This window comes from Notothenia rossii, assembly GCF_949606895.1.
Source record: "Notothenia rossii genome assembly, chromosome: 11".
Taxonomy (NCBI): domain Eukaryota; kingdom Metazoa; phylum Chordata; class Actinopteri; order Perciformes; family Nototheniidae; genus Notothenia; species Notothenia rossii.
In genome coordinates this window covers 48,584,815-48,597,767 of record NC_136910.1, presented here as the reverse complement: position 1 = coordinate 48,597,767, position 12,953 = coordinate 48,584,815, and the positions used below count along the sequence as shown (strand labels likewise).

Genomic DNA, 12,953 nt, shown 5'->3' with positions numbered 1-12,953 from the left:
TCTGTCATTATATTCTCTGTTGTTGGAAAAAACAAACAGAAAAGGCCATTATTTTCTTTCATCTCCCGTTGTTATAAACACAAATCAGTAGTACGTTTGACCTAGTATGACTTCATTCACAATAATACCCAACATAAATAATACTCTGTTTGATAGAATGAGACCAGAATTAAATATAAACAAGCATAGAAAGGTACCTGATGCTGCTAAAGTGGAATACTAAAAGTAAGATCTCCGAGCACAAAACAAAACATGTTTGCCTTTAGTAGTTTCTAACATAGTTCAGTTGAGGCTATTCTTGCAGTAATGCATTATTGCACATTACGAAGCCATACCTTTGTCATCTTGACCTGCTGTGCCCCAGCGTCCAACAGGATCCGGATGGTGTGGACGTGTCCCTCCCGTGCAGAGATGTGTAGGGGCGTGTGGCCCGCAGTAGTAGCTGCGTCGGGGCTGGCTTTGTGCTCAAGAAGCAGCTTGACAAGTTCCTTGTGGCCCATGCGGGCCGCACAGTGTAGAGGTGTCTGATCATCCTGGACACAAGGAGAACAAGGGAAATTAATGTTTAAAACAGGGAAACAGATATCATTAAGTACAGGGCAATGGAGTCACACAGCTATCCAGACACCCTGCTGCCTTCATTATGTGCTTTAGGTGGGCTTTATGAAACATTCCCTGAAGTTTGAAAGCAGCACTGGCTTACAAACATTAAAGTTAGAAACACAACGTTTGTTTAGGGTTGTAGTGGCTTGTACCTTAGCTCTGGCATCCGCTTGTGCTGCGTTCTGCAGCAGGAACGCAGCCACTTCACAGTGTCCTGCCCTGGAGGCCATGTGGAGGGGAGTCTCCACTTTCTGATGAGGTTAAAAACAGACAACCGTCACTTAAATGCACAAAACTATTATGAATGTAACTGAGATTTTCAATTAACGCGTCAATTATTACGTAATCCTGAATATGATAAATGTGTAAACCAAGTCTGACACAGTTCTTCTTTAATATGAGCAAGACCTTTTTAAATCCACCCTATTCATATCGGGGCTCATAGTTCAAAACACTGTCCATTCATTTCAGTGATTAAGAAACAATTAACAGGATTTACTTTCATTGCTTAATCCATTTCTGGCTAATTGTTTAACGTGTGACTTAGGAAATGAATCTTCCCATGTAATGAATTATTGAATTAAGTGTGGAATTAATTCTCAATAAAAAAAAGTTGTAATGTGGGACAGTCATTTAGAGAGAAGAGAAAATGAAGTTTATGGGTAAAAAAAAGGAAGGGTTCTCACCACATTGGAAGCATTAGGTGAAGCCCCTCTCTGGACCAGGTTCTTCACTATGTTCAGATGGCCCATGAATGCTGCTACATGAAGAGGAGTGAGACCAGACTACACACACACACACACACACACACACACACACACACACACACACACACACACACACACACACACACACACACACACACACACACACACACACACACACACACACACACACACACACACACACACACACACACACACACACACACACACACACGCACACGCACACAGACAGGTCACTAGAGCTCAATATCAAAGCATTATAACAAACTAAAGCGACATTCTAGTTCTTTAGCCTCATCTGAATGACACATGTTCTGCCAACGCTGGAGCGTGAATGTTCATGTAAGAAGCACAAACAGAGAAAAATGCAAAGTATAAATAACCAGGAGTGCTTTATGAGGACACTTGAGTGAACACTTTTCTTTCCGTCAGAAGAGCGTGTCCCTGGTGGTCACATTGTCTCACCTCTGTGACAGCTTCTAGGGAAGCGGAGTGCTTGAGCAGCAGGTCCATGGACCGCATGTGGTTCTTCTTGCAGGCAATATGGAGAGGTGTGAAGCCATTCTGGAAACATAAGGAAATATCTCTGAAAATGTTTCTTTGGTGATGGTGATAATCTAATCTAATAATAATAATAATACATTATATTTATATAACGCTTTTCTACAACTCAAAGACCCTTTACAGTATGAGGGAGGGTAGACAAACAAGGACAGGCAAACAAATGAATATAGTAAAATAAAATAAACAGAAAAAGGCAGTCAAGAGGAAGTTGATTGAGAGGGGGGGGGGGGCTTATGGGTAGACAGAGTTGAAAAGATGTGTTTTGAGGCGGGACTGAGAGACTGTGAGGGACTCAGAGTCACGAAGATCTTTAGGGAGGGGATTCCAGAGCCTAGGAGCTGCCACTGAGAAGGCTCTGTCCCCAAAGCTGCGGAGTGTGGATGTGGGAAATGGGAATGGATAATATAGTGTATACAATATATTGATTGAATTCACTTTAAAGTGGGCGTAAAAGATACATGTTCCTATTATCACGAGGAGCAACATAGAGGTGGAATAAAATCCAAGGTCAATAGGTCATAGATGGGTGATAAAAGGTGCTTCCGCATTTCGCAGCACAATGTTTTTGCTGTCTTTGTTTATAATATTTCTACAGAGCCAGGACTTTTTATCAGCACAAGTGCACACTAGCAGACCAGGATAAGATATCAGCTAAATGTGAAAGAAGTGTATTTGTTAAGGATCAGACTATTAAACCAGTGCTTAATACTTTATGCAGACGTGCCGCTACAACTGATTCAATCTTAAAATATAAATACATTTTATATATATATATACAGTGGGGCAAAAAGGTATTTAGTCAGCCACCAATTGTGCAAGTTCGACAACTTAAAAAGATGAGAGAGGCCTGTAATTTTCATCCTAGGTATACCTCAACTATGGGAGACAAAATGAGAAGAAAAAAAATCCAGAAAATGACATTGTCTGATTTTTAAAGAATTTATTTGCAAATTATGGTGGAAGATAAGTATTTGGTCACCTACAAACAAACAAGATTTCTGGCTCTCACAGACCTGTAACTTCTTCTTTAAGAGCCTCCTCTGTCCTCCACTTGTTAACTGTATTAATGGCACCTGTTTGAACTCGTTATCAGTATAAAAGACACCTGTCCACAACCTCAAACAGTCACACTCCAAACTCCACTATGGCCAAGACCAAAGAGCTGTCAAAGGACACCAGAAACAAAATTGTAGACCTGCACCAGGCTGGGAAGACTGAATCTGCAATAGGTAAGCAGCTTGGTGTGAAGAAATCAACTGTGGGAGCAATTATTAGAAAATGGAAGACATACAAGACCATTGATAATCTCCCTCGATCTGGGGCTCCACGCAAGTGATGAAAAAGTTTGAGAAACACTACGCTAGTGGATTGTCAAAGGGGGAGCCTCATTGCGGGGACAAAAAATTAATCTATTTTTTTTTTTAAATTAAAAAAATTAAAATGTTCCATTTTTATTTTGTAATCATCTCGCGACCCCCACTCGGGGTGGCCCACTTTGGGAACTCCTGCTCTAGAGGAGATCTGCATGGAGGAATGGGCCAAAATACCATCAACAGTGTGTGAAAACCTTGTGAAGACTTACAGAAAACGTTTGACCTCTGTCATTGCCAACAAAGGGTATTTAACAAAGTATTGAGATGAACTTTTGTTATTGACCAAATACTTATTTTCCACCATAATTTGCAAATAAATTCTTTACAAATCAGACAATGTGATTTTCTGGATTTTTTTTCTCATTTTGTCTCTCATAGTTGAAGTATACCTAGGATGAAAATTACAGGCCTCTCTCATCTTTTTAAGTGGGAGAACTTGCACAATTGGTGGCTGACTAAATACTTTTTTCCCCCACTGTATATATATAATACTTCAATCAATAGTCAGTAGGCCTAAATCAGTCTGCACTGATTGGGGGTGATTCTTACAGTATCTGCTGTCCACAGCTGCTTTCAAATATGAAAAGCTCCTTTCAGCTCAGTAAATCCCTGCACCTGCTGAATCAGCATCTTTTCTTGCTTTCCTTTTAGCAAAAGTAGCGTCTCATATCTTTGAAACACATTGCAGTGCAAACGCTGTTCTGCGTCATTAATAACTCAACTATTTATGGGGATATTTGCTGAACAATCACAGCAGTTATATATACATAGTTGAACCTAAACTCTTTAGTGAGGAAACTCATGCGTTTTTAAAGGAAACACTTGAGATTCTCAGGGAAAGTTATGTTATTACATTTTTATACCCCTTCACATTCCTTCCCAGGCCAAATTGTTCATGTTTTGAGTGAAATAAATACATCTAGACCGTTTATCATAACAGATGGGTAAATTATACTTAAATAAGTACATTCTGAAATACATATTTGGACATAAAACAGTCACGTATGGCCTTCTTGATTAATTGTTGAATTCAACTTTGAGAAAGTAATCTATAGTAAAGAAGAAACATTAAAACAAACCCTACCAAAGCTCTTGCATTGGCTTTGGCCCCCTTGTCCAGAAGGACTTTGGCCATCCGGCTGTGACCGCAGTGGGCTGCTACATGAAGAGGGGTTAGGTGGTCCAGCGTGATGTCATCAATCTCAGCGTTGTACTGCAGCAGCTGCCGGACACAGTCCATGTGATCCCCCTGAGCTGACATGTGGATGGGGGAGAGACCATTCTGTAGGAGAGATAGAACGGGAAGAAGTTAGGGAGAGAGAGGGATGTTCATAAATCAGATACAGTCAGATAACATTTATTGTGTTCATGAAAGAGTCATTAGAGGGTATGTAATCAACACAGTGTGCTAAAAGTACTTGGAAATAATACTGGCAATGAATCTTGTAATGATGGTATTTGCTATGATGTAATTGCCTAGCTTGCTTAGTAAACAGACCCACGAGTAAATCTTATTGATTTAAGATCATTATCCAAAATTGGATGAAAGTGTTTCAGTTTTTAACAATCTGCTTTATATGCTGATTTTCTGTTGGCCTTGGGAAAGTCTCCTACAAGATAGAATCTCACTAAGTAGAACATCTTAGATTGACCAAGAACACATCAGTGCTGAACAGTAAACCCTGAGGATCACTGCTGATATCCGAGCTTCTAAGGTTAGTGATGGCTGAAATGCAACCCCAGCGACTGCACTTTTTCATCATCTACCTTGGTTTTAGCCTGGATGGGAGCACCGTGTTCCAGCAGGAACTCAATAATGCGAACATGACCGTTCCTGGCGGCACAGTGGAGAGGAGTCAGCTCATCCTACAATGAAAGAGGGACCAGGAGAGAAATTGGAAAATTACACAAGAGACAGGAATGAGCAAATCAGCAGAGAGGAAGACAGATGGGGGGGGGGGTGGATTTTGGAAAGTGTAAGTGAGTAAATGCCAAAGGAGTGGAGCTGAGCAGAACACTACCTTTGTCACGGCATCAATCTGAGCTCCTCTGTCCAGCAGTAGTCTGACCATCATCACGTTGCCCCTCCTGGCGGCTATGTGAAGGGGCGTGATGCCGTTCTAGAGAAGAAGCGGAAGAAAGTCAGGTTTAATAATCATCGTAAAGTCTAAAGACTGTTAATGTAAAGTATAATGGAAACTGATCTATTGACAAAACATGTATCTTAAAGAGGCCCTATTTTGCTAATTCTCAGGTTTCATATTTGTATTTAATGCTTCTACTGTCTCCATGCTTTAATGTTTAAAAGGTCTTTATTTTTCTCATGCTGCCTGTGCCTCATCACCTCTTTCACCCTCTGTCTAAAACCAGAGCCTTGGATTGGTTAGCTGGCCGGCTCTGTGGTGGTTGGTCAACCGCTTTGAGATGTCCCGCCCCTAAGTCTACAGTATCACGTACAATGAGTCGGAGCGCTAGCCAATATAAGCGCAGGTGTTACGTAGTGATGTCTAGTGGACCACGCGCGTGGAACCTACGCCGGAAGTTGTGGCACAATTCCGTTGTACACACCGACGTTAACAGCAGCCCCGTCTGTCCACACGGCGACCGGCTCTGTCGTCCAGTGATCGAAGCGCCTTCTGGAAATGCTTCACAAGTCCGTCGGTACGCAAATGCGCTTAGCCTTAGTGAGACAAGTGACGGTACGCATTTCAGATGTTTGCCGCGCATGCATACCTGTTATGTGAACCCCTGTATATAACACACTATAGGAAAGGGAAAACAAAAAAATAACAATAGGGCCCCTTTAATATTCCTGTCTCCTTTAAGGTATATTTCTCTTTAAACACAACGTTTGAATCACGCCCATCATTCCTTTGAGACCTTGTGAGACACTGACCTTGGGGGTGAAGTTTACATTGGCTCCTCTGTTCAGCAGCAGCTGGGCAACGCTCATGTTCTCATAGTGGGCTGCAATGTGGAGGGGTGTGAACCCAGTCTGCAGTGAAGGAGACATAGGAAAGAAGAAACAGTTTAAATAAGGATAATTACCATCTATTTATATCAATATTCAAAAACAGGGTGACAACAACTTGCAAGACACGGATTACATAATAGTTGGGGATATAAAGTTCGAAAGAACAGTCACACAATAGCCTAAAATATTCTATAAATGTCTGTTATGAGGATTATTTTTATAATGAATAGATATGTTTTCAGTGAGAAAGCTGTTGCATCTAGCTGTTCCTTTTAGTATTTCCCTAGACTGTTTAATTCTCAATCAAGCAAATGACATTGTAATTGTATTGTTGCTGCTTATTAATCTTATTCTTTTTAGCTCGACACACTTCTCGATGAGTGTGTACCTTGCTGAGCACGTCCGGGTTGGGGTCGTTCTGCAGGAGCACAGCGGCGGTGCGCGTGTCGTCGTTACGAGCGGAGATGTGCAGGGCGGGGAGCCGGACCTTGCCCTTGGTGCCATAGTTGATGAGCAGTGCAACAACATTTTCATGGCCCTGCTGCAGAGCTACTGCGAGGGGAGTGAAGCCGTCCTGAGAGAGGAGGCAGCGAGAAACAGTATGGAGGTCATAACGGGGAAAAACGAGACAGGAATGGAGAAAAGGAGAGAAAATGGAGAATGCTATATTGTATGAGATATGATACAGTCAAAGATACAATATTCTCTAGCCTCATATGTTTAGTTGGCACCATCTGTGTTACAGTAGGTGCAAAATCCCATTCAGAACAGCTAATTTGAAGAGACATATACTGCTACAAGTACTTTATAATTTAAGCTGATTCCAGTCCATTAGCATAAATATAAATGAATGTATATACACATGTATTACATATGTCTTTGACATTAGGCTGTCCTTTTCCTGTTAGGAATCATTTGAGTAGATCTGAGGTCACATATCTCTCCTTGAGAGGGGTCATTCTCTCCCAGTCACATAACATATAGACATGCTGAGCTGTCTGCCCAAAACTGATGAGTCAAGACTGACACAGCACTGACACTGCTATGCAGGTTAAAGGAGATCGAGGTCGGGGACAGTGATGATACTATTTTTTTAAATTATGGATTGTATTTAAAAAGTCATTGAAATGATTACTGTTGGGTAAACAGGGACAGAGAATGGCTGGGCGACAAAATTGATGGCTTATACTGTTTCTCTCCTGTGTCCCTTTGGGGAGAAACAATCTTTCTTTGATCTCCAGCTTCCTTGTTTTCCAGTTAATACTCCAAGAAGAGTCTCCATCACACGTACCTCTGTTGGGAGGCTCTGATTGGCTCCGTTCTCCAGCAGGAACTTCACCACCTCGAGGTGATTCTCTTGTGCTGCCATGTAGAGAGGACTAAACCCTTTCTGTAAAGACACACACACATTATTTATGATTACATATACACAGAATTATGGGGATGTGGTGGAAAATATATTTACTGTACAGATTAAGATGAATAGCTAATACATCAAACAAATCAGTTAATTAAACAGAAAGCCATTTACAGTGGCTCCGCCTTCAACAGCTTTGATAGAAACATTATTGTGCAATACCATACAGTCTAGGGGCCAATACTCCTAAATTAGTCATTTAATATATACAAATATATCTGAAAAGGCTTTTAGCAACTTATAGGAAGTATCAAAGTGCCCCTTCTAAGCCTGCACATTTCTGTCAAAAGAAACCACTTCCTTTTTACACGTTAAATTGGATTTACAGTGATAATGGCTGCCACAACCCTAACTGAAGTTGAAAATGAAAAGCTTAAAAGGAGGATCTAACCCTAAAGGATTATACAACAGAATTTATTTTTTAAAGAAAATATGTACATTATAATACATTAATAATACATTATTTTGCAGTCAAGAAGTCTGCATCCTCTAGAAGTTTAAACGAACCACACATTCATGGATAGCCCTTTAGCAGGTGTGTCACATATGCATGCGTACACGCTGACACGCTCCTGTCTGAGCCAAAGTCGGGGTGACTCACGTGTGACTGGGCATTAACGTTAGCTCCGTAGTTGACGAGCTCAGCCACCACCTTCTCCTGCCCTGCCAGCGCCGCGATATGGAGAGCTGTGTTCCCTTTCTGGAGGTCACACACACACACACACACACACACACACACACACACACACACACACACACACACACACACACACACACACACACACACACACACACACACACACGCACGCACGCACGCACGCACGCACGCACGCACGCACGCACGCACGCACGCACACACACACACAGACACACACATTGAAAGAGAGACAGGGAAAAGTAGAGTGAGCCGGAAGGGAATGATTACAACCTAATGGCCTAGATCTCAACATGGAGAAGTCGGCACTAAAATACACTATAAATAATAGTGTATTAATGTATTCAGTATACATGTAGAAGTTAACCATCGATGATAAACTTATGACCACAATTAAAATACATTTGAATGTATGTTATTTAACAGCTCTGTTAAAAATGCAATTGCAAATATTCTGTAGTTAGCTTAACCACTCTTTTCCCCAATACTGCATCTACTTTGTTAAATAATTTCGTATTACTTATTCAAAGGCTAATCCATTATCTTGTAAAGCCGTTTACAGCTTTGCTGGGTACAATGTGAAGGATGGCTACACTGCTTTCTACAGCTGCCAGCTGAATTAGCCCCGAGCTACATTTAAGAGAGGTGCTGGGATGGTGTGAAAAGAAAAATCAAATACCTTGGTGGTGGCCTCCAGCTTGATGCCAGAGTGCAGCAGAGCCAGGACCATTTTAACGTGGCCTTCTTTAGAAGCCAGGTGTAACCCGTTGAGACCATTCTGAGAGAGAGAACAGAGACATTTAGTCACATTAGAGTTAGAACAAACACAGTCATGATAATCCTGGTGATAATCAGGATTACTATAACCACAGTCTGTATTAACTGAAAAGTGATGCAGCATCTCTTATAAGAGGTGGTGCTAAGCAATGCTGAATAAACAGATAGAACACATCTCTGAAAAGTCTTTGGACATCCATGCCATCATTTGGCCGTGTCCTATCCTCGGCCTTTATCATCGTGGTCTAAACCACAACCTGACAGCTTGTGCAGTGGTCTGAGAAACCAGAGCGAAGTGTGTTTGAGTTCTGCTAGTGAACATCTTTATACTCCCAAGTTCCTTTTAATCACGATTAAATAAAACCACTCCACATTCGGAAATGAGGGAAAAAGAAACACCAATTCTCCAGTCTCATGCCCCTGTGAGCAACATGTGCTGTGTAGAACATCACTCGCCTAGTTACAGTACCTCTGAAAATAACAGATACAGACACAGAGACAGCAGGAGGACTCAGTTTGGACAAATTGAATAACCTGAAAGTATAGAGAAGAGGGAGAGGACAACTGTTTTATCCCAACATCGCCCAGACAGTCTGTTGTCTCTCTGGCTGAATACAGTGTTGTAATGGAGCTGAAACCTGCCTGCTGTACCCAGTCTGACCAGAAGGGGTCTCAGTTACCCACAATGCTCTCAGGCTTCCCCTCATATTGCGGTGTGACTCAATTCAAATGGGTAACAGCCTCAGTGTGAACATGCGCAGCAGAGAATGGGAAACACACTGTGTATCAATTACACACACTGTTCAATGTGGTGTGTGAGGCTCTGCTGTGTACACACCGGACCAAAGCAAATACGCACAGACTTTAAATGTTGTTTTTTAAACTCAAGACTAACACATTAATGCCCATTAACACGCCCTTCTGCAAACAGCTACATGACAGGGATGAGAGAGGGAGACTGTGCAGAGTTGCAGGCATAGCAAGGACACGCTACTGCTGCAGAATCACATAAATCACAAATACAAATAAGGTCTCTGCCCTTGCAAGACATCAATAAAATAGTAAAAGATGAAAAATCCTTAGGAAAAAAAGGGGATGGAAAATGGAAGAAAAGCATTTCTTTACAGAATTACAGTTAGGGTCTTTAAGAAGTAATTGATCACACGGTTGTGGGTAGTAATGATGTAGTATATATATATATATATTATGGACCATTGACAAATGACTCATTTCGATCCCTATCTTCAGTATCTCATCTACTGTCTCTCTGTCTCTTTTAAATTCACATAACATAACCACAATGACATCAAATGTAGTAGAAATGTACGAGTAATACAATTATAACAACATCTATACAAATACATGTTTTCTTTACAAGGAAAACAATCCATCTATTTTTTTCAAACATCAAACAAAGACATTTTATCTCAAATGTTTTTCCTTCTGTTTGTTGAATGAACACAGAACAAATACACGCATGCATAGGAACACAGATGCGCACGAACACATGCATTTCTACAGTTAGTTGCCAGGTTTTTCCGGCGCTTTTCTCAAGGACGCCTCGGCATGACCTGGCACCTCTCCAGCTGCCAGTCCACACTCAGTATTTTTGGTCTCAACGGGACTTGAACCAGCGAACCTTCAGTTCCCATGCCAAGTCCCTACAGACGGAGCTACTGCCGCCAATTGAAATAGCTTTATTGGCATGAGCAGAATAAAATAATACTGTGTTGCCAACAATTATAAGGTGCATCTATACCTATACATTTCCCACATGTCGTCGCCACCTCTCTTTCTGTATGTGTTGCGGAACCAATTAGTGTGAAACGGGCGTTCATTCTTAATGTCCGCTCTTCCATCTCTCTGACAGTGGTGTGTATGAAAGCACTTCTCCATTACTCTGCACCCATCCTCAACACAACAGCTGTTTATGTGTCTAAACCAATCATATTGTCTTTCACACGTTCACAGTGATGTCTCCTCATTAAGCTGATTCGGCTGTTTTATGGTCCTGATGCAATAAGGTGTAAGAGAGCAGACGGCAGGGCTGAAGATGGAGGGGACTTTAATCTAATACACTTAATTATTCATGCACACCACTTTACACAAAAGATAGAGAATCAGGAGGTCTAGGAGTCGTGAATTTTTCATTTTCTTTTGGGGCTTTTTTTCATTTGTCATCCTTAGCTGATACTGCAGAGTGGTATTCCATTGAGACATTACGTTTTTCTCATTCCTCTCAGAGATCCTTTAACACCACATTTCATAGTTTCTTTCTTTCTCATAGGGATGAGATGAAGTTCCTGAGTACCATTCGCCTAACTGAGGGAAATTATTTTACTCCTAAGAGTACTTAAAGAGAAATTAGTGCAAGCAGCCAAAAAAACCTTTTGATTAACACCTCTGTGTTTAGTGTCCTGTCTGTCTATAACTTTGTGTGGTAGTGTTACCACTGAACAGGTCTCTCTTGAAAGTGAGACCTTGTGTCTCAATGAGATTTTACACCTGTATAAATAAAGGCTAAAAAAAAAAAAAAAATCTAATTCCTCATTCCGTGCTCATAAATCTCTTAAGTTTATTCAAAAATATCATTTGAGCTATGTGTGAAACATTAAAGGATAGATATTTGACCCAACTAGATGTCATGCAAAGAATAGCTCTTACTTAACTCTTCCTAATCTGCTGCTCCTGGTCATGAAAGACTGAATCGGAGGGACATTTCTCCTGAGGGACATTTCTCCTGAGGGACATTTCTCCTGAGGGACATTACCAACTGAAGCAATCCTGTTCTCTGGCCTTGGTCTGCTGCTTATACGTGCATGGGTCAGAAAACTCTTTCATTTGTATTATACACTGACAATTTCAGTACCTCAATGGCTATCTTCGTCACAGACAGTGGCAGAATGTGTGTTTATTAAACTATATTATGGAAGTGTTTTTAAAATGGTTTTTGACTTCCACTGACAACATGCATGGACTTGTTGAATGCCGCTCATGGGTTTTCATTTAAATCAAAACGAAAATGTGTAAATACTGTAATGTAGCGATTACTGAACACTGTCAGAGAGAAACATTTTTTTTGGATTGGCTGCTAGATTTGTAAAGCACTGTGAGTCCTAAAAATATGCTGTCATTTTTAATACGAGGGGCAGTTTATAACGTTTTGTTCATTAAAATCATCTTCCTCTACTCCCACAAACACATGCTAATACACACAGCTTTTTGGATAGTGAGTTAAAGGAAATAGTCTCACTTGATTAGATGAATTGATGTCGAGGCCGTTCTTCAGGTGATCGTGAGCCTTGTCCAGGTTACCGGAACGAGCGGCACGCAGGAAGCTGGTGGATGCATCCGCCTGCAATGAGGAGGAAGAGGAGGACATGTCAACTCAGCATGTCACACAGAGATACTGCTCGGGGCGAGAACACTTCCTACTATGGCTGCACAATTCATCAGAATGATATCAAAGTAGCAATATGGAATATATGTTTAAGGGTCCCTATTGTATATTTTGGGGTGGGGTTTGCATTTTCTGTGGCGTGGTATATAGGTTTTTGTGCATGCAAATGGTCTGTATTGGGTTCAAATCAAATGGTCTGTATTGGGTTAAAATCAAATGGTCTGTATCGGGTTAAAATCAAATGGTCTGTATTGGGTTAAAATCAAATGGTCTGTATTGGGTTAAAATCCCAAAGTTCCCCCCACCCACCTTAAATGCCTTTATTGGACTCCTTTATTAACCTTATTAACCTAATGACATCACTACAGTATGTAATACTTGTGCTGCTATTGGCTAGCGCTCCAACATATTATACGCGACTTTCCCGAGTGGTTGACCAATCACAACAGAGCCGACCAGTTAACC

General features: G+C 41.1%; 1 protein-coding gene across 9 annotated transcripts in view; it reads right to left on the bottom strand.

Moving 5' to 3' along the window:
- The window catches only part of ank1b (ankyrin 1, erythrocytic b), an 80,412-nt gene that overhangs the window by 31,493 nt on the left and 35,966 nt on the right, over positions 1–12,953 (bottom strand). For all 9 annotated transcript variants that reach the window (XM_079656975.1, XM_079656979.1, XM_079656978.1 and 6 more), the window contains exons 2-14: positions 12,342–12,443; positions 8,991–9,089; positions 8,258–8,356; positions 7,531–7,629; positions 6,628–6,813; positions 6,162–6,260; positions 5,287–5,385; positions 5,033–5,131; positions 4,350–4,547; positions 1,794–1,892; positions 1,290–1,388; positions 756–854; positions 336–533 (exon numbers count right to left, since the gene is read on the bottom strand). In XM_079656975.1, coding sequence (XP_079513101.1) covers positions 336–533; positions 756–854; positions 1,290–1,388; positions 1,794–1,892; positions 4,350–4,547; positions 5,033–5,131; positions 5,287–5,385; positions 6,162–6,260; positions 6,628–6,813; positions 7,531–7,629; positions 8,258–8,356; positions 8,991–9,089; positions 12,342–12,443 — 1,575 coding nt within the window. The remainder of the gene's footprint in view (positions 1–335; positions 534–755; positions 855–1,289; positions 1,389–1,793; positions 1,893–4,349; positions 4,548–5,032; positions 5,132–5,286; positions 5,386–6,161; positions 6,261–6,627; positions 6,814–7,530; positions 7,630–8,257; positions 8,357–8,990; positions 9,090–12,341; positions 12,444–12,953) is intronic.